General features: G+C 52.5%; 2 protein-coding genes across 10 annotated transcripts in view; one reads left to right on the top strand and one right to left on the bottom strand.

Annotated features, from left to right (window-relative positions):
* The window catches only part of IFT172 (intraflagellar transport 172), a 39,462-nt gene extending 26,816 nt beyond the window's left edge, over positions 1–12,646 (bottom strand). Inside the window, exons 1-14 of the mRNA XM_068183039.1 lie at positions 12,515–12,646; positions 11,480–11,623; positions 11,270–11,382; positions 10,737–10,776; positions 8,116–8,181; positions 7,658–7,737; positions 6,412–6,499; positions 5,366–5,580; positions 5,145–5,268; positions 3,902–3,997; positions 3,112–3,273; positions 1,359–1,412; positions 731–834; positions 30–115 (exon numbers count right to left, since the gene is read on the bottom strand). Coding sequence (XP_068039140.1) covers positions 30–115; positions 731–834; positions 1,359–1,412; positions 3,112–3,273; positions 3,902–3,997; positions 5,145–5,268; positions 5,366–5,580; positions 6,412–6,499; positions 7,658–7,737; positions 8,116–8,181; positions 10,737–10,776; positions 11,270–11,382; positions 11,480–11,623; positions 12,515–12,553 — 1,411 coding nt within the window. The 5' untranslated portion in view covers positions 12,554–12,646. The remainder of the gene's footprint in view (positions 1–29; positions 116–730; positions 835–1,358; positions 1,413–3,111; positions 3,274–3,901; positions 3,998–5,144; positions 5,269–5,365; positions 5,581–6,411; positions 6,500–7,657; positions 7,738–8,115; positions 8,182–10,736; positions 10,777–11,269; positions 11,383–11,479; positions 11,624–12,514) is intronic.
* A 31-nt stretch (positions 12,647–12,677) lies between these two features.
* On the top strand, positions 12,678–19,891 carry LOC137470056 (low density lipoprotein receptor adapter protein 1-like). 9 transcript variants are annotated; one of them, XM_068183048.1, is made up of 9 exons: positions 12,678–12,887; positions 14,466–14,608; positions 15,127–15,239; positions 16,143–16,257; positions 16,622–16,694; positions 17,104–17,225; positions 18,129–18,175; positions 19,025–19,110; positions 19,275–19,891. In XM_068183048.1, the coding sequence occupies exons 1-9, from the start codon at positions 12,803–12,805 to the stop codon at positions 19,430–19,432; spliced, it is 942 nt and encodes a 313-aa protein (XP_068039149.1). In that variant the 5' UTR covers positions 12,678–12,802; the 3' UTR covers positions 19,433–19,891. The 9 variants fall into 9 exon arrangements, with proteins under 9 accessions (XP_068039149.1, XP_068039157.1, XP_068039156.1 ...); XM_068183056.1 differs by having other exon boundaries at positions 18,132–18,175; positions 18,999–19,110; positions 19,275–19,411; XM_068183055.1 differs by having other exon boundaries at positions 18,999–19,110; positions 19,275–19,411.
* Positions 19,892–20,717: the final 826 nt, after the last annotated feature.

The raw sequence follows: 20,717 nt of genomic DNA, 5'->3' as shown, positions 1-20,717 counted from the left end.
CAGGGAAGGGGAAGGAGGGTTACACTCACCTATTGCTATAGTCTTGATGTCTATCAGGTAAGCCAGCCTCTTGCTCTCATCCACGCCTCGCTGCTGTCTCTCATTGATACGGACACTATGATTTGAAGGGAATAACTATTAACCTTCACTACTCCCAAAATTCAAATTTGAATCACAGAGTCCCTCCCTGACTTCCCTGCAGTTTCCCTGAGCACATGGACCCTCTGGCAGTTCTCTGACCTGCGACACCTGCCTAGTAACTAAAGCTGCCTCAAGTGAGAGCAAAGCTTTCTGGTCCATGGCTTCCCCCCAAAGCTGCCCCTCTGGTTCAGAGGTCCCCAATAACACATTAGTTACATTGCTCTGAGCAGCCCAAGTTCATTCCTCCTTCTGAATCAGAACATGAGGTATAGAATTTTAGAGGGACAGAGGAGGCCCTGCTGGCAACTGAGTCCCTAATGATGCTGTACCAGGACCAGCTGGATGCAGAGTTGCCTGAGAACATGCACAGGAGGCTCAGCAACAGCCATGGCAGGCTGCACCAAGATAGAGGAAGAGGCTCTTGTGCTTCTAAAACCTGACAGCCACTAACCTGGCAACTAAACTGATCCCTGTGAGAAGTGGGTGTCTGAGGGCTGCATGCTACAGTGTGGGACACCTCCAGTGTTATGTATCTGATCTCACTTTACTAACTGCCTGTGCTGGTTACACAGGCAGATGTAACCATTACCTGACCAGATGAGGGTTCACAAACTCTGTGCGGACAGACCCCAGAATGTCATTGCTTCCATATTCCACTAGTGTCAGCTCTCCAGCATTAAAAATCATGCAGACCTGATGGTGAGAGGGGAATACACTTTTAGAGTAAAGCAACAGAAACACTCACACCTACCAGTGAGGGGTACAGGAAAGAACTCTGCTGCACACAAATCTAAATTTAAATACTCTTGGATGACTAAGGAGCTGTTCTTGTCTTCTTGTTGTGACTGACAGCTTTTCCTCATGGCTGGGGATTTTAATTGTGGGCCTATCAGTCCTGCAGGAGTCAAGCTCTCCCCATGACAACTGTATTCTGTATCTTTAACACCCTCTCTGACAACTGATCTTTTATTGCTTCTCTCTCCTTCAGGGTTATGACTTATATAACTTGTCAGTCCACACACTGAGTTTGTTCTGTACCTGGCATGTGGAAAAGGCAAGTACAGGGAAGAAGCAGATTGGGATCTGCATGAAGAGGCTAAATCCAGGAAACTGCTGAGAAACAGGGTTTTCCAGAAATGCAGGTGACACTTTTCTTGCTGGTGCACACACAGTTTTACACACCATTCATGGGGAGCATTCTGTCCCATCCTACTTACATTCTCATTGTCGAAGAAGAACTTCTCATTCCCCCCAGATCCTTGCCATGCCACCTACAAAGCAATGGCACGGGGTGAGGCTGACAGGCTGACAGCTCCACCAGCACCAGTCTGCAGATGATGGGATCCTCTGTCCGGCTTTTGGCTCCCACAACAGACAGCAAGACTTACACGGCACAATGGATCATATTCCATCCTTTTAGCTGCCAACACCATTTTTCAGTCATTCCCAGCTTGCAAATTACACATGTTCCTCTACCTTCTTTCGACTCAGCTTCAGACTCCAGCTCTCTTTGTATAATACATTACTGCCTTCTGAACAAAGCCCTTTATGGGACCAAGGTACTTCCTCTATCCTACCCTTCACAGGCCCTTCTCCACATTCCCCAGACCAGCTTTATTACAAAAAGCACCCAAACAGCTCCTTTGCCTCTGTTAATCATAGCCACAGAATTACTGCTACCACTTGTGGGAGCAGAATCTCCTCACCACATGTAGCTGAAACCCTTTCTTTTTAGGGTCACTCTAGCAATGGCTGATCAGCACAGTAGGTGAACAACTGGTTGGAAGTTTGCGTAGAGCACTGGATAATACAATAGCTGCTGTGGCAACAGACAAGTGACCAGAGAAGCAGAAAACTGAAAGCCAAGGCTACAGCAGTCCTCTTCCCTCATGGAGTGCAAACTCCAACTTACTGCTTCAAAGAAACTCCAGTGAAACAGCAAGAGAGCAAATGGGCATCTCACAGCCTTGCTCTTTCTGAGAAGTGAGTATAGCTGTGCAATCTAAAGAAAAACTCAGTGCAGTAAGATGTAGAGAAAGCTGGGAGCTTCATTCTGGCCAAATTCTCAGTTATATTACCAAGTATCAGCATTCTCCAGCACAAACCTCCAGTCAGAGCTCCTGCACCAAGAGAGATTAATTAGCTCACCATCAGTCTGATTAAAGGTATGTGACAATTTTGTGAATAAAGCAAATATGTCCTTGAAGCCTGTTTAATGCTTTTATTAGGCATTAGCCTATTGCCCACATTCTCCAGGCTCAGCACATGTGCTCAGCATTCAGTGCACCGTGAGGCTCAGGGGAAGGACAAAATTATGTGAATTGTCTGGTACCAGAAATGGCACTGCCATAAGCTGTGGGATGCAGCCATGAATTGATTTCTGATGATTTTTTATTTTGTTTCTTTTAATCCCACTAAGATTTGTACATTCACCTCTGGAATGTATATTTGTAAAACATCAAGATTTGGGCCCCCAAGTACAAGAAAGACTGATAAACTGGAGCAAGTTCAGCACACTGCCATCAGGATGGTTGGGAGTGAAGCATTTACACTGTGAAGAGAGGCTGAAGGAATTTGGCTTCTTCAGCCTGGAGAAGGGAAGGCTTAGGAAACCTCTAATACAGGGATGTCAGCCTTTTTTTAGCAGATGCAGAGTGAAAGGATGAAAAATGATCATAAAACAACAGTCAAAATACCAAGAATACTTAGGAAAATGCTTTCCTCCATGAGTATAGTAGAGCATTAGAACAGAAGACTAAAGAAATTGTGGGACCTGAGCAACATCATCTGAATTTAATACTGACCTCCTTTTGGGCAGTAAGTTTGATAAGAGACCTCCCACGGCCCCTTCCAACCTGAATTGTTCTATGATTCTTTGAAAAGAGGGATTGTTCCCATGCAAAAATCATATCCTCTGAGTTATGAAGTTAAGTATTTGACACTCCAGACATGCCACCGATTTTCCAGTACCTCACTGAGCTTGTTGGAGCTGACATCACCCAGCAGTAATGTGTCTGAGGTATGGGCCACCAGGTACCTGTCCTTCCCTAAGATCTTCACCTCATCAATCTCATAACCATACTGGGATTTCAACACAACTCGGGTTCCTGTGGAGAGGTTCTTCACAATGACCTGGTGAAAGTGAGGAAAAGCAATATGAGGCCATGCACAGAGGAACAGCACAGACTTCTTGCCCCTGTGGAATCCCCCCGTGGAAGATGAGGCAACAGATGATACTAGGATATGTAGATATCCCCTCACATAATTTCCCTCTGCTTTTTTTAAAAACTTTACCATTCCTTTTGTATGGGATGACAGCTGTAGTAGACATGTGTGTTTCTCACTTTTGCCATTTACAAGTTACTAGCCTAACTGGAGACCCACTCAGGCCCCCAAGGATAAGCCCCCTTTGAAGAGTCCTGTACTCTCTCCCCTGACTGCACAGGGGTGCCCAGGCTGCCAGTCCACCCTTACTGCCACATTCTGAACAAGGTCAATTTGGCTGAAATGAAATCACTTTAGAAGTCTGCACTTGACATGGAGGTACCTCACAAAAATTCACAAGGTAGGAAATTAACTCCATGGTCTCTTATGCTGTCCAATTCCCACCCAACCGCATCCCTGTCCAAGGCATATCCCCTATGCCTTTCTCAACAAGTTGGTATGAACAAACCACAAGTGCAGAACTCCAAACATGTCTAGTTCTGGCAAAAATCCCATTTTCATCAGGAATTTCATACCTCATTAAATACTCTCTTACCTGGCTTGGTCCCACGTATGTAATTTCAAATTTATTTTTGTAAATGGTTTTGCGAAGGCAGCAGTCAAACTGTTCAACTCCTCCACACAGTGTACCCTGGGGACAAAAACACATCATGTGGTCAGTGAACTCTAGTTAAGGAGAAAGATTCCAGACTCTACTTAGAAGGGGAAGAGGATGAAGAGGATCAGAGGTCAGACACAAATACATCAGTCCCAGCTGTTCTGGAAAACAAGGTTCAAGCACCCACATGCAGGAGCACCAGCCCTATTTTGACTTTCTCTAGACAACAGAAAGACTGAGCCATTCTCAGAAAAATGAAGATTACCAAATGCTGGCATGAATTTGGGACGGGAGGAGGTGAGGTTGAAAACCACCTTTATCCTCATCTTTCCCATTATTTTTTCTCAGTTTCCCACTTCTCTGTCTCCCAGCCTCCTATTCTCTCCTCCCTTCCAGAAGAATCCTTTCACCTTTATTTCTTTCTTTATAACATCCCCATTCTTTCCACTGATCTCCTATCCTTAGCCCCTTCCCCTTCTCTGAAAATAGTTGTTCACATGTTCAATAATTCTTGGTCTGAAAATATTTCAAGGATTCTTGATTGTTTAACACAAAACCATTAAAAAAACTAATAAAGAAATTCATAAATAACATACTTCATAAATAATTTAAGTGTTTGAAGTGTTAGTAACTAACTAACTAGTAAGTGTAAGTCAACTTACTACAGAAAATATGCAGAAAGATCAATTTAAAGAGATTTAAAGAATTATCCGACTTTAGAAAAAGGCAGATTAAGGCTTGATGGCTAAAGGTAGAAGAAAGAGAAGGCTGAACTGAAAACACAGCACGCAAACACAGAATGTAATTAGCAGGTCAGTTGTATGCTGCTTCTCATGGGTGCCCAGGGGAAAGAATGCTCCTGAGACTGCTCTGGAGAAGCTACGCTGACCTCATCATGCTTCTGAGAAAAGAGAAGGGCTGCTGCAACCAGTGAGCCATCACACCAGCAGCCAGCAGCTTTTGCAGCTCCACACTCGCACACCTGAACCAGGGAACTGCAGCAGTTCCCTAGCACAAGGTCCTGGCCTCGGCATCTGCCCTGCACCCCTGGGTGAGGTGTGGCCACAGCAGGATGACCACATTCAGAGCCTTCCCCCGAGCACACCACTTTGTTCCCATGCACAAACATCCTGCTGGTGGGAGACTTGAGGGCTCAGGCCTCCTGACTGATGACACAAACCGCACAGATCCGTGAGCCATCCCTCTTCCACGCCAGAGCTGTGATGGTGTACAGGTGAGCTATTTCTTTGGGTTTGCCTTCCTCCCAGGCACTGCGGCGCGGGCTCCAGTTCAGAACCCGTAACCTGTGAGAGAGAGGAGATAAGAGAGATGTTAAAAACTGTGTATGGCTGACAAAGGAAGGACTACAAAGAGGAGAATTCTCCATCAGGTACGTGGTACCTGTCATAGCTGCCAACGACAATGGACTGGCCACTGGGACTGGTGGCTGCTGTGGTGAATTCCTTCTCTGACGAGTCCCGGCTGTAGTCAAAGGTTTGAATCACGCTGCCTTCCTTCCCGTAAGCGACAATCTTCTTGTCACAGCCTGCAGCCACAATGCTGCTGGAAGCCCAGGCAAGGGCGTAAGGAGGACAGGAATGCACCACCAACTTACCCTACAACAGACAAGAACACCCTGAACACGTGAATGGCCCCAGCTCCTAGCTGGCCTCTGTGCTCAGCTATCCCAGTGGGGACCAGTATGGGACCTTCTGTAAAGCCCAGTTCAAGGGGGCAGCTTTGTCTGCCTGCCTAGTCTGGAGGAAGACAAACCAGAACTGAGAGATTTATCAACTATTACCTTCATTAACTGCGAGAAGAATTCTAATGCCAGTAAGAAGGCTGATACCATTAACTAGACTGAGACTGAACTCCAAACACAGTAGAGTACAGATGGATCTTCATGACAGCATGGCAGAGAGCAGCCATGCTCAAACTGCTTCAGCTGGAGACAAAAGATCTGAGAACAGCATCCCCTTCACCACAGCCTGAAGCACAGAGAGACTCCTGGCACAGAGGAGCGGGAGTCTCAGGAGAAATGCTGGGTGTCCAAGGACAAAACGTGAGCCTGAGATCCAACGTTAACTGTGGTAATTACACCCTACTTAGTGTGGGGACAATAGTAGCCATTCCATGGAAACCCACATCTTCAAGCATCATTCTCCTGGACACTTGAACATCAGATCTTTCCAGACACCTGAACACCCTTATGCCTCATACACAAAAACATGAATTCCTCCCTTACCACCACCCTCGGTGTATTCCAAAGCATCTAATCACTGTTCTGCCTCCATCAGTGCTTCCCAAAACCTTTGCTAGCAAGCACAGCCTGTAGTTCCTCTCCAGACTTCCACTCTCTCCACAGCCTGATCCCTTTCCAGAGCTCTGGAGCTGGGAAGGAGGCTGTGCAAATAGGAATTTTGCTCACCAAGAAAGATCTTTGGTACCTGTGATTCACCTGAACCCTCATCATCAAAGAAGAAGCGCACTATGGTTCCATCTGCATGGCCAGACAGGATTCCTTTCCCCGACACACTGCAGAAAAACACAGACAGGATGATGCAATGTTACAGGAAGACTTGCATCTTCATACTCATATCCCCGCCCAGAGCAGCAATTCCCAGGGTCATGGCTGATGTTCCTCATCAAATGAACCTTCCCCAAAGACAAGACAATCATCGAGTACCTGTGCCAGTGTCTGTAAAAAGAAAGCAGACAAAAGAACCCAGAGTGGAAAGGAGAGTGACCAGTTAAGTGTCTTCACCATGTAAAATCACAATAAAAAACTTTCTGTATTACTAAAACCAAGAAGCTAAGTGACCTTCAATAAATAATGACTGCTCACAAGTGCTTGCAGCAAGGTACATCAAACAGCTCTTGCGCTGGAACTGTTCCAGAAGCGAGGCTGGATATTATGATACTGGGAATCCCTAAAAGAAACACGATGTGGGCAAAAAACACCTGGACAAAACTCCAGGCCTAAGTCCATTTTTTATAGCACTGGTGTCTTGTGCTTCTGGACACAAGCAGGGAGAAGAGAGCAAAGAAAAAGAAACAGGCCAAAAACCATGTACCCAGAGAAAGACTTTTTATTGAAGATTAGAAGATTCAAGAACACAATGCAAATTCTATGGACACTGTAGCAATCCAGCAATCATGTACCTGTCCCCCGAATGACAGCACTTAGTGAAAATTCCACTCCTAGGACCATGACACATTTCAGTGTTTAGGTAAAGAATACTAAAGTAGTTGAAATGAAATCTTATTAACTAAAATAATTTTAAATTGCACTTTATGGTTATTTTTCTAATTGTCAAAGGTTTTATCTGGCAGAATGATGTTACTTTTTTTAGCCCTTAAACATGATTAACGTTAGCTATTAGTTAGATGAAGCTGACAAATGTAATCCTTGTAAAGTCACAGATTCAAAACCATCAGAGTATATAAGTAAGCTCATGGAGACTTTCATCCTCAACTGTGTTTGAAGAACAACCAGACTGCCGATGTGGCACAGCCAGGTACCAGATTTTAAGAAGGAATTCCTTCTGGAGAGCACAGTATGTTATTATCTTGACAAGAAAGTGACAGCAAAAAAACACTGGTAACCTCCCATGCTGGTCCCTGTTATGCCAAGCCAGCAGCAGGTGTGAGACCGAGCCACAGCAGGGCAGCCCAAAGCAATGCCATACTCACTTGGAAGTTAGTGAGACCACGTAGGAATCTGTCCCATAGATGGTGGAAGACTTGTTGCTCTTTGTATTTGCTAAACGAACCTGACAAAGAGAAAATGATCGGTGTTGCTTTCGCTGGTAGAATGTGGATCTCTCCCAGTGTAAGTAACATTCCCAGAGGTTTCCCTGTTCACTATCAGGGAAAGAAATCACAGGAAGCTCATTGCCTACCAGTATGTTATAGAAATGGAAAAGATGGAGTCACATTTCCACATTTCTAGAAAAGTTTGGAGGAAGATCCAAAAGATCCAGTAGAACCTCCAGGGACTGTGAACCAGAAAATTCAAGTCCACGGTGTAATCCCTCTGTTGCTGTTACTGTGGCACCCAGTGATGGCTCCTACCCCTTAGCCCAGCCATTGGCAGACCGTGGCAGACCCCACAAGGGAAAGAAAGCCACACAATTAACAAGTTTCTCTACCTTTCCTTCAGCAAGACCAAAGACAATGATATTCTCTGCCGGCCACAATAAGCAGGTCACAGCACTCTGCAAAGGAGGAGGTAAAGAGAGTGGTAAGAGCTCCACCCTACCCAGCTTCCTGCCCCACTGCCACCCTAAAATAGTTCATGAACAGACACTATTCAAGCAGGAGAGATGGGGCATTTGGACAGGCCTTACAGTAGCTGAAGGTACTGGACAAACCTTACTTCATGCAGAAGCTTAAACTAGATAAAAGTGAGCTGGGGCAAAGTAATTGAGCACAGGAGGACTATGGGAGGGCAAAAAAGTTACAGGGATGTGCTCAGTTTGGAGCTCTTTTGAGAGTATTACTAACTGAGCAGTGCTTGGCTTGCCATAAGCTATTGGTGAATGTATAAAATCATGGCTGTTTTAAAAGGTTTTTTGCAACAAGTGTAAAATATAAAAATAATTTCACTGTGACAACTTCTGAAATAGCTATGAGAATATTTGTCCATTGGATCTTTACTTGATAAATAAGAAATAGTGTTTATTTTTTCATTGACGAGTAAGATGGTTATTAGATGCTAACAAATAGGTCATGTAAAAACAGGCTCATTAAATCCAAACCAAAGGTATTCTCAAAATCTGAGGTGGAGTCAGAATGAATAAAGCTGACCACAAAACCCAACTGTAAGAGAAGACCAAGAAAGTTTATGAAAGCCCTTCACATCTACTCTGCAGAACTTCAGTCAGTAAGAAGGCCGGTGTTTGGCAGTGTGCCATCAGCATCAGCCTCATTGGATCTCTGTCCCATTTTAAGCATCTGGGACTGCTTAAGATACATATCAGCATTTATTCATTCCTCATTTATTTACCTCATCTTCCATCCCTGCTCTGATCATTCATATCTGCAAACACAGCTACAATCAAACAACAAAATGTCTCAAGGTAACCAAACTGTTCATAATTTAAATGTCCAACCAATGACCAAGACCCATTTCCATTAGCCCTGTTTCCCTCATTATCTGCCAGACTTATTTTCTACTCTAACACAACAAAAGCTTGGGAACAAGCCTCACACAGTGGTGATGTGCTCATTGTTTGTCCTCCTGGCCCTCAGCAGGAGGCTTGGCTTGCCAGTGTGATCACACACTGGGATCACTGTGTGTGTGAGGGCCCAGTGGCAGGAGAGGGAAAGGGCTTAATAAATGATAACTCATATTGACTGAGCATTTTAAAAAAATTGTAAATAACAGTATTTAGTTACAGGAAAAAGCCAGGCACAGTGGTAAAACCCAGACATACAGCATCAGAAAAAAAATAAAGGATTTAATGTGTTACAAATGGTAGAAAAGGCATGGGGAAATGAGAAATGAGAGAAAAAAATTACTGAATTTCTACATTAAAAATACAAAATCCTGTACACGTGCCATGCACAGCATCTGAGCTTGTGAGAGGCAAGCAGGCCCCCACCGGGCTGGCAGCTGGAGGGGCAGGCAGCAAGCAGTACACAAGGAAAGAGCTCTCCAGGGAGGCTAAAGCTGCCCACACCTGGGATAGCCAGCCTGTTCAGGAAAGTGACAAATGGACACCAAGCCCCTGTTGCTCTCTTTTCCTCATGACACTCTGTTCTCATGACCACTCAGTGCAGCAGCTCAACTGCAGACAAAAGAGAGGCTGACCAGCAGCTTTCCTGTCTCAGAGACACAGAATTCCCTGGGCTCCCTGCAGCATCAGAGCAGCCACAGTGGCAGGCCATGACCCAGCTCTGGGATGAAAGCTTTCAATCCAGAGGCTGAGGCTACCCTTCACCTGAGAGACAGCTTGAGAAAGCCTGGCACAGAGACTCCAGCAACTCCATCAGGAGCAGCTCTATGTCTTCTGGGGATTTGGCCATGAAGGATGATTCTTCCTACCCTGCAGAGAACTTTCTTGGTGACACAGAGACCATGGGGGGATGGCACTTGCCTGGAAAGCCTGGGGCAGCTGCTGGACTTTTGCCTCTGAAGGTAGAAGTAGTCAGTGCACTGTATTTTCTCATTCTGATGGCTTTCTGTGCAAGGAATTCATAACACCTTTGCATTTTTCAAACAGATCTCAGGGCAAGCCTTGGCAAACACCTACTGGGCAGACTGCTCTCTGACACAGGCAGGCCGAGCCAGAGCAGCAGAACACAGAGGTGGCCAAAGAGCAAACCTGACAGAAATCACAAACCTGAGGCAATTGAGCATGTGGAAACTGCACAGTCTGAATTCTGTACACTTTACATTTTGTTTAATAAAGCATCTTGGAGTTTAGAGCTGCAAACCTGTGAAAAATAATTGGGCTCTGACTGTCACATATTTTTCCCTTTCAACTCCCTTAAAATAGTCTGTCCACTGATGCCTAAAGTAGTCCCCAAAGTTTTGTATCTGATTGCATTGATCGTTCAACAGTTTACTCTGTTACACTCAGGCATTAGGACACCTCTGAAGCATGATGAGCAATACATGTCTCAGAATTTAGAGCTTCTCTTAGGATCCTTAAAGGTCAAGTACAGTTTGGCCAAGTACACTTGTGAGTATGAGCAGAGAGACCTCTCATTGTCTTTTCCTATATATGCCACAGAAAATGAAGCCAAACACAAGTCTGGGTCTCACCGTTTGGATGAACTTGTTGCATATCACCTTCTTGTCACCCCTGCAGGAAAATATAAACAAAAATTACTATCAGCAACCCTACACATTCTGATCAGCCTACTGTTTATACGCAGTCTGGTTTGATAGTGCCAACCACAGTCCATTGAAGTCCTATGCTGCTAGTCTATCACAACTTTAGGCAAAAACCCAAAAAGATCCCCAGCGTCTGAGCTTCCAATCTCCGAGTGGACTGCCTTTCTGAGCGCTGTTAGCACAAATCCTGCCAGCAAATGAGGCTGCAGTGGGGCGGGTGCGTGCCATCGCTGCAAAGCTGTGACAGATGATGGCAACACAGGCTCCAGCTAGCTGCATGCACAGCCCGGGCTCCATAAGGGCCCTGCCGAGGAAACCTCACCTGCTGCTCCCCACGGGCACCTGTGTGGCTCCCTGCGGGTCAGGTGATGGGCACTGCAGTGTGTGCCAGGGCGAAGATCAGGCTAAGGGAGCCCATGGCAGGGCGGAATGGAGCATGCTGGACCCCACCGCACACTCACCACTCCTCGCCGATCCTGTACACGTAGACAACGTTGTCTGTCTGCCCGATGGCCAGTTTAGTGGAGTCCGGGGAGAAGGCCATGCCTTTGACCACGTAGCTCTTCCTGCCGTACTGCGGAGACGGTCGGTGTGACCGTGAGAAGGCCAGCTGCCCCAGCGCTGCCCGGCCCGTGCCCATTCCCCAGCCCGGCTGGCCCGGCTCCGCTCACCTTGGCGTCTGCCGGCTTGGTGGAGAACTTGTCGCGCCGCTCGCCCTGCTCGTCGTAGAGCAGCACCACGCGCTCCGCGGTGCACACGGCGAAGCGGGCACTGCTGGCGGACCAGGCCATGCAGGTCACCCGCGCCGTCCTGTCCTGCGGGCACACACCGAGCCCCAGCGGGCACACACGGCTCAGCGGGCACACACCGAGCCCCAGCGGGCACACACGGCTCGGCGGGCACACACCGAGCCCCAGCGGGCACACACGGCTCAGCGGGCACACACCGAGCCCCAGCGGGCACACACGGCTCAGCGGGCACACACCGAGCCCCAGCGGGCACACACGGCTCAGCGGGCACACACCGAGCCCCAGCGGGCACACACCGAGCCCCAGCGGGCACACACGGCTCGGCGGGCACACACCGAGCCCCAGCGGGCACACACGGCTCAGCGGGCACACACCGAGCCCCAGCGGGCACACACGGCTCGGCGGGCACACACCGAGCCCCAGCGGGCACACACGGCTCAGCGGGCACACACCGAGCCCCAGCGGGCACACACGGCTCGGCGGGCACACACCGAGCCCCAGCGGGCACACACGGCTCGGCGGGCACACACCGAGCCCCAGCGGGCACACACGGCTCAGCGGGCACACACCGAGCCCCAGCGGGCACACACGGCTCAGCGGGCACACACGGCTCAGCGGGCACACACCGAGCCCCAGCGGGCACACAAGGCTCAGCGGGCACACACGGCTCAGCGGGCACACACCGAGCCCCAGCGGGCACACACGGCTCAGCGGGCACACACGGCTCGGCGGGCACACACCGAGCCCCAGCGGGCACACACGGCTCAGCGGGCACACACAGCTCAGCTGGCACACGCTGCTCAGCGGCGGGCACACACGGCTCAGCAGTCACACTACAGCCTCTACGTCGCCGCTAAGCGCCCCAGACCGGTCAGGGCTGCTCTCCCCGACCCGGCCTGGCCCGGCCCGCTCCCCCGCGGCCCGATCCCCCCCAAGCCCGGCCCGGCCCGGTCCGACCTGCGGGGCCAGCAGGGTCCGCACGTGCCGCAGCTGCATCGCGCCCTCCGCCGGGCCCGGGCCCGGGGCCGGGATGGTCCCACGGGGCCGGGATGGTCCCACGGGGCCGGGGTGCTCCCAGGGCCCGCTCCGCCGCCGCCGCCGCTGCAGAGCCCGCCTCGCCCCGCCCCCGCTGCCGTGGCAACCCCACCGCCTCCGCCGCGCTGACGCGAGCGCGTCGAGCCCGCGGGGACCGACCCCCCCACACCGGCAGGGATCGGCTCGGCTCGGCTCGATCCCGGCTCCGCTATGGAGGCGCTGCGAGCGGCGGGGCGCGCCGTGCTGCGGAGCCCGCGCCTCGCCCGGCACGGTCTGGGTCTCCGCCGGCGGCGCAGTGAGTGCGGACGGGTGCGGGGTCGGGGCCGAGCATCGCTCCGGGCGGGGAGCCCGCAGCTCGGCGCCGTCGGGCTGGGAATACGGCCGCTGCCTGCTGCACGGCAGTCTGAGGGGCCTGGAGGACTGGGGGGCGGGAGCGGCCGTGGGGGTGGCCGGCTTAGGGGAGGCGAGGGCGTTGGGCCGAAGGGGCCGGGGCTCTGCCGGCCTGGGCAGCGTAGCGCTGCAGCTTCTCGCCGAGCCCGCCCTGCCCCGCTCCCCAGGCTGTCGCCTCCTGCCCCACTTGTGAATCGAGGCCACCCACGCCAGAGGGCTGACGGGCCTGGGCGGCCGTGCCAGGCGCTGGAACACGCTGGACTGCACCGGGGACCGCCCCGGCCTCCGCGGGCCTTGGGCCCCTCGGGCTGCCGCGCCTGGTCCTCTGCGAGTGTGCCAGGCCAGCCCGTGCTGTCTGCGGCCTGGCAGGAGACAGAGACCGAGACCGACCCATGGACACATCCCTGGAAGTGTTCAAGGCTAGGTTGGACCGGACTTGGAGCAGCCTGGTCTGTGGAAGGTGTCGTGCCTGTGGGAGTGAAACTGGATGAGCTTTAAGGTCCTTTCCCACCCAAACTGCTCCATGATTCCATGACCCTGCAGTCACCCTGTGGCACAGGAGGGCCATGGTTGACTGTTCTCAGTCAGCTGTCCAAGGCTTTGCTGGAGCAGCAGCACTTGCCCTGGCAGCCCTGGTATACATGGACTGTCCTCAGAGTTTGGAGTGACACGGGGTTCTACTGCCCGGGGTGCAGGTAGGCTGCATGGCACCAGGCAGCCTACCTGATAGTTGTCACTTGTGCAAGAGTATGCTGTGCAAATAAGGTCTACTGATTTCCCTGTGGGTTCAGATTATTCCAATTATGAGTTGAACCCTTCTGCAAGTGTGCCAGTAATGCTCAGGGAGCAAATCCCAGGGAAGAGGTGAAAATAACCCTGAAAAGTATTAGCTTAGCGTGAACATTGCCTCTTGGCAATTCCCATCTCTTTCTTAACAAAGCATCTGTGGTGCAGTTGCTTCCCAGTCACCCCAGCTCAGATCACAAGTGCTAAGCTGCCCCTGCCCTGGCAGCCTGCTGCTGCAGATGAGATGCCGAGGGGTTTGGCTTTGCTTACACTGGGCCAATCTGGGGATTTTGATCTGAATGTGGCAGTGAATGCTGCTGCACTTCAGGTGTGCCAGCAGCTCAGGTGGCTGAGATGAATGCATTACGGGGAACATTTTGTTTGTAATGAAATAGATGAGACCCAAGAACACAAGGTTTTGCAGACAGCAATGAGGGCTCCAGCATCCTCAGCCCTGTGCAGATATGCAGGAGCTGTGTGTCAGTGCTGACAGAGCCTGGACTTCAGGGCTAGAGGACTAAAGCTTCAAGGGTGAACTGTCCACTCCTTCTGTTCCTCTTATGAGAGTGTCACAGAGGCAGGAGAGTGTCCTGCTGGGGGCAGGGAGCAACACTGCTGCTGGGAGCCATGGGTGCCTCTGGCAGGACTAGCTGTGGGGCTGCTGGCACATGGCTTCTAAGGGCTTTTATCTTTGCAGAGCTTCCTGAGAGCTGGGCTGATATGCAGGAGCCACTGCTGGAGGGGATGTGCTTCACCCTCAAGTATCTGGGCATGACACTGGTAGAAAAACCAAAAGGAGAAGACATGGCTGCTGCTGCCATCCGCAGGATCGTGTCCACGGTGAGACCCGGTCCTGGGGCCCTGGTGTGTGGGGTCAGAGTCCAGCCCCTGCACTCCCTGCACTGGGAAGTGTCCGTGTCCTAGCCCCGAACTCCAGTGAGGTACTGTGCCCTTCCCAAGAGGAGGCTGGCATGCAGGAGGCTACTGGTGTCTGCCTGTGTGCTCTGGGGAAGCTGTCTTCCTGCAGGACAGCCCCAGCTACCTGCTCTCACGCCTGAACCTGGCTGGGAGCAGAGCTGTGCCCTGCCACGGCATGGAGAGAAGGGTGAAGTACTGGGAGAGGTGGGGTCTGTCCCTTCCTGTGTATGTGGCAGTGGAGTGAACAGATTTGAAGAGTGTTCTGTGCAGGGCATGCCTGATTGCCAGACTCTGCTGTCCCATCCCTACAGCAGGAGCCTTTGCAGCAAGTATCCAAGTGAGTGATAGTGTACAGAGTCTGCGGGGCTCCTTCCAGTGAGGGGGTGAGGTGAAGACCCTTGCCAGGTTTGCAGAGATTGCTGGTGTTTTTCCACTGCCAGGCACGAGTCGGAGCTCGCAAGTTTCAGAAGGTGATTCTTACAGTGTCTCCAAGGGGAATCTCACTGCAGGATGCAGACACTAAGGAGATGGTGGAGAACATCTCCATCTACAGGTAGGCATTTCACAGGTGTAGGCTGGATGTTCCCCAGCAGCCAGCTGAAGACTGATGGGAATATGAGCAGCCAGGGAAGCCTGGGTTTTCTGTCAGCAGTACCTTCAAGCTTAGGTCTTTCTTTGGCTCCCTGAGACCTGTGCCCTCTCTGCTGTGCTCCCAGCACTGCCTCAGGCTGAGTGTAGGCAGGGTCCCGGGTGGTCTTGAGTTCATCAGCCCATCCATGATCTCCCTGTGCCCTGCCTGTCTCTTCTGGCATTCAGCAGGATTTTGAGGCTCGTGATTGGAAAGCCCCACAGTTAGGGCAGGTCTGCATGTCTGCCTCCACTGCCATGGGACCACCCTTCTGGCTGCAGCTTATTAGACAGGCTAAAGGCAGTTGCTGTGTGAACTGAGGTTGATTTCTCCTGCTGCCACTTGTCCTTGGCTGGATTGGGTGTCTGTGGGTGCTGGGTGTGAGGGGCAGTAAGTGTGCAGTCTGGTGGCTAGATGGGAAGCAGAGACAGAACATCTCTTTGCTGCAAAATGTAGGTCTCAGCACCAGAGCTGATGTGCCAGGTCAGACATCCCTCTGCCTGGCCTCCAGCTGTGTCCTTGGAGGCAGTCACCTACCCTTCTGTGCTCCTGTTGTCCCAGTGCTTGAGTTCACACACTGGATTGGCCATCAGAAAACTACAGGGCACTCTGAGATGGCACAGGACGGAGTGCCTGTGGATGCAGTGATCTTTTACCTGCTGCAGGTATCAGGCAGCCTCTGGCCCTTGCTGGGGGTTTGGGCTGCCAGGTCAGCTCGGGCAGGTGAAAGCCTCAGGTTGTCAGCAGTGCTTGCTGATGTGCTGGGAGTGCAGCAGAAGTGCCATGCCAGGGTCCCGGATTGGCCTGACAGCTCCTCTCTGCCCACAGGATCTCCTACTGCACAACAGATAAGCTGCAGAACAAAGTCTTTGCTTACGTTGCCCAGAGCCAGGAGAGCGGGGCACTGGAGTGCCATGCCTTCCTCTCACCCAAGAAGAAGATTGTAAGCTCTTACCTTCTGCTCTTGGCTCTGCGAGGTATGGGTGGGAGGAAGGGCCTGCTTTACTTCCTTCAGCAAGAGAAGGCCTCAGCTGGTTTTGGAGCCAGGGAGCAGGTGTGCACATGTGCTGCAGTGGCAGCAGTGAGCAGAGGAGGGATTTCCTGTCCCAGCTCCTGAGGGTCTGCTCTTGGGAGTGGCTGGCCCCATGGGCAGACAGACACGGAACTGAGCTCTGGCCTTCCATCTGTGTGTTCTGCAGAGAAAGGCAGCGAGGCATGCTGGGGGGTCTTGGATTTTGTGGCAGTGGGGTTATCCTGGATTGAGGGCCCAGGTGGAAGCAGGCATTCCCTCTCTTTCATGTACACAGGCCCAGGCTGTCACTCTGACTGTGGCCCAGGCCTTTCAGATGGCACTGGATCTCTGGGAAGCAACACATGCAGGTAGGAGGAATTTCTCAGATGTATCTCTCTGTGTGGCTCTGGAATCAGTGTCTCTGGTGTGGGACCCTGTCCTGGGCTGTGTGGAGGGGAGATGGTTTGCTGCCTGGCTGGTGAAACACACCAGGCAGGGAGAATGTTGTCTTTTTGGTTGTGTTCTCTGCCACTCCCCCATCTTTGGCTGGGGTGGGAGGTGTAGCTGCTCTCTGTGCTGAACTGCTGTACATTGCCTGAGCTTAGCCCAGCTCAGGGCTGGTACCTGGCCTGAGCAGTGACCCCTCACCCTTGTTTGCACCCTCCTGCCAGCACAGCAGGGATTCCCTGTTCTTCACCCACAGTCTTGCCTGTACATTCCCAGCTGGACTTTCTGCAGGGTGCAGGCACTAACTCTGCTGCTTTTGCCCTGTCCCAGGCTCTAGGCAGGATCGGCCCCTTCACCCTTCATGTGTCTTGGAGAGCAGTGAGGCCGGCAGACCCCGTGAGCCAGCCCCCCCAGGGAGTGCCCCCTTCATACACCACGTTGGGGTACAGTATGTGCAAGTCAGGCCCATGCCGAGGGCTGTCTGGAATTAGGGCAGGGACAGAGTGACCCCTCTGCAGCTCCCTGCTCCTGCCCTCCCAGAGCCCTGCTGATACCTCCACAGCCCCCATCGCACATGGCAGCCTGATGTGAGGAGGTGCACTGTGCTGCGTGGCTCACACAGCAGATACAGTCCCTTGGTGTCTGTGCTCCAGGAGCTCTGCTGTCAGGCCCAGCACTGCTGCAGCCTCAGCCCTGTTCTGCTGGCCCGGTCACACAGGGACCTGGGCTGCACATCTGGTTTCATGGCTGGGGTGAGAGCTGCCTCTGAAGCAGAGGACCCTTGGATCATCATCCTGCCAGCCTGGGCTAAGGTTCAGCCCAGCCCATCTGCACTGCACCTCCTGCATGGCCACAGCAACTGGAGCATTGTCATACTGGTCTCACTATGTCCCTGTCTGGGAACTTCTGGGTGCTTGGTCCTTGGCCTCATGCTTCCAGTGTGAGTCCAGCCTGGCAGTGCTTGGGGTTGTACCTGTGTGCAGCCTGCTTCTGGTAGTCTCTGCCTGCCCTTCCAGCTGCAAGGTGTGCCCACCCACCACTGTCCCTGGGCAGAGGTGCACTGTGTCAGCAGCTCTGTCAGCATGGTCCATGCTCACAGCTTGTGTTTGGGGCCTTGCACCTGGAGGGGACATGGGATGAGCTATGGCCTGTCTGTCCCTATGTGCCCAAGCCCAGAGGGTTCCGGCAGCCCAGCACTCCAGTCTTTCCCTCGCTGCTTGTGGGAAACCTTTGTACTGTGCCTGGGCAGTGACTGTCTTGTGAAGGGGCCAGAGCAGCCCAGCCTTGCTCCTGGCAGAGACCTGCCCATGCAATGAGATGTCATGGTGGGTTTTTGTTTGTTTGCTTGCCAGGAGGAGGAGGAAGAGGAGGAAGATGATAATGTCAGTGAAACCTTATCTGGGTAGGTGGTGAGCTGCTGCTTGTATTCAGGGATCTCTCTGATGAACCCTGTCTTGTCTCCTTCTCTGTGCCCCATGCAAGGGGAGCTGCTCAGACCATGGGCATGGTGGTGGGATCATGGAGGAGAGCTGCATGGAACCAAGGGGGAAGCTTTCTGGTCTTTCTCTGCTCTATCCATTGAGAGCTCAAGTGAACAGAGGGTTGAGTGGTGGAGGAGCAGACCATGCAGTCCAGCTTTCGCAGCAGAGATTTGGGGTACAGATGCTGACCCCCAGGATGCACCCAGAGATGTTTCTTACTCTTTCTGCCAGTCTTTCCTGAGGCCAGCCTGTCCAGACATGTCTCTCACACGGGACTCAGTTGTCCCTCTTCTCCCACTGATTTCCCTGGGGGTTGGACCAGGATGGAGGCCTGGTCATGCTGACTTCTGTGTGGGCTGAGCTTGATGGTATGTGTCCTGGGCGGGGGAGCAGCTGATGAACAGTCCAGCAGCAGAGAATTAACCTGCAGGTCTGCAGAAGTGCGGGTGGTGGGCCTGTGAGACCCGTTCCATCATGGCTGTTCTCCATGGCAGCGAGCACCCAGCTGGGTCTGGGTCTGGCAGGTCTGAGCTTGGGTTGAGCCAGTGTGTGTGCACAGACTGGAGCTGTACGTGTAGCCCAATGAAACACCACCCCTTTGGACATGGAGCTCCTGATGGGAAGGAGATACGGCTTTGCAATCTTGGGACAGGCTGGCCTGGGAGGAGAGCTTGGTAGCAAGGGGGCTTAGGGCCTTCTGCACCCCCAGTGCCTGCTGCTGCTGTGCCATTCCTGCTGTGCCAGGGTCATGAGCATGCCGTGTCTCTCAGGAGGCCATGCTTGGGGTATGATGGATGCTGTGTTCTCTTCCAAAGCAGCATGGAGGAGCTAGGGAGGGGACTCCACAGCCCAGCAGGTAAGTTTCTTCAGTGCTGCACTGGCTCATCCCCCAACATGTCCTCTGTAAGGCGGGGGTGTGGGCTGATGCTCACCTGGGAACATCTGCTTCCCCTCGCAGGCTGTGCTGAGCTTCCAGCTGTACACCTTATGCTCCATGTCTTCCTTTCTCTCCCTTTTCAGAATTAACACCTCTTGTGCCCCCATCGAGCTCTCCTACAGCACAGCTACTGTGCTACCGCCTGGGGCCACCCCCGGACAGCTGGACGGTGCTGGGAGGGGCTGGAGACTCCCCCAGCACTGGCACCAGGACTGCTGGCCCCAAGACTCCCCTGGGCTAAGCCAAATCTCTGCAACAATGGACCAGCCACTCAGGATTCACCCTGTGCCTGCACCTGGGCCAGCCAGTGCCTGCCGCTGCCCCGGCACCGCCCTCCTGGCACGGGGGCTGCTGGCACTGCTGCCATGGAGTGCACAGGCTGCAGCACCTGCTCCTTGTCCTGTGCCACCTGCATGAACCACCTCGAGCTGCAGCTGCTCCCAGCTTGGGCCGGGGGACCCGTGCTCCTCGCTCTGCTCACTGCCAGGCCATGCAGGGCTGCCCTGCGTGCTCTGAGCCTGCCTGATGCAGGCAGTGTACACCCTCAGGGAGCAACAGCTCTTGGCCTGGAGCAGGGCGTGATGAAGGCCTTTCCCCTACAGTTCAGCCCCGCACCCTCTCACAAGTGAAATGACCTGGTTTTTAAAGGAAAGCTCTGCCTTTAGAGATAAATAAACTGAGTTTTTTTACTATTATCATTTGGGTTTGAGTGCTGGATGGGTGCCATGCATGAGCATGCAGGGTACTGTGTCTCCTGCACTGCCTGTGGTGAGGGTTGCTGTGCCCCAGGCTCATGGAGCCTGAACTCCCACATCTTCCTTGGCTGCGAGCCCTGAGGGAGCAGCTCCTCCTTGTGCACCTGTGAATGTCACCTGCACTGATAGGAGCTGATGCTGACCATGCTGAGGCCAGGGCAGACACAAGCCCTTGTGTGCCAGCTGCTCTGAAGTGTCTCTGCCCTGCTGCACCCCAGATGTGTTCTACAGAGGTAAGCCATGCACTTGGTTTCCTTCCCAGATGGAGCAGGGGAGGCTGCAGCATGTCTGATTTCTTTGGCAAGTGACAGCTTGCAGCTGTGTTCTGGCCAAGCCCCTCACTGCTGGGTTCCTGTCATGCCTTTGCACAGCTGCCCTTCTCAGGCTGGTGGCACTGAGAGCCCAGCTCAGCCCAGCTGAGCACCGATGGCAGGCTGCAGCTGGGCTGCCAGGGCCAGTCTCCCAGCAAGTGTCACACACAGTGGGGAGGCCTGGGGTGCCATGGATCACTCAGGAGCTGTGCATGGTTTTTTTCACTTGAGGTTTTGCATATTGAATGTGGTTTCATGCCTTTTCTCCCTCAGCTGGGAGTACAGAGCATCATGTAAATTGTTAGGGTGAGCAGGTCATTTGTCAGGTCCTCAACGTCCAGCACTCATCTCTGCACTTCCCTGCTCTCCTGCACCGCCATAGTCTGAGAAGAACTGGTGACTTGGGATGTGGTTTGGGTTTTGGGGTTTGTTTTTTTTTTTTTTCTTTTTTCTTTCCGGA

The sequence above is a fragment of the Anomalospiza imberbis genome, chromosome 3, assembly GCF_031753505.1.
Source record: "Anomalospiza imberbis isolate Cuckoo-Finch-1a 21T00152 chromosome 3, ASM3175350v1, whole genome shotgun sequence".
Lineage (NCBI taxonomy): Eukaryota > Metazoa > Chordata > Aves > Passeriformes > Viduidae > Anomalospiza > Anomalospiza imberbis.
This window is presented reverse-complemented; position numbering and strand designations above follow the sequence as displayed.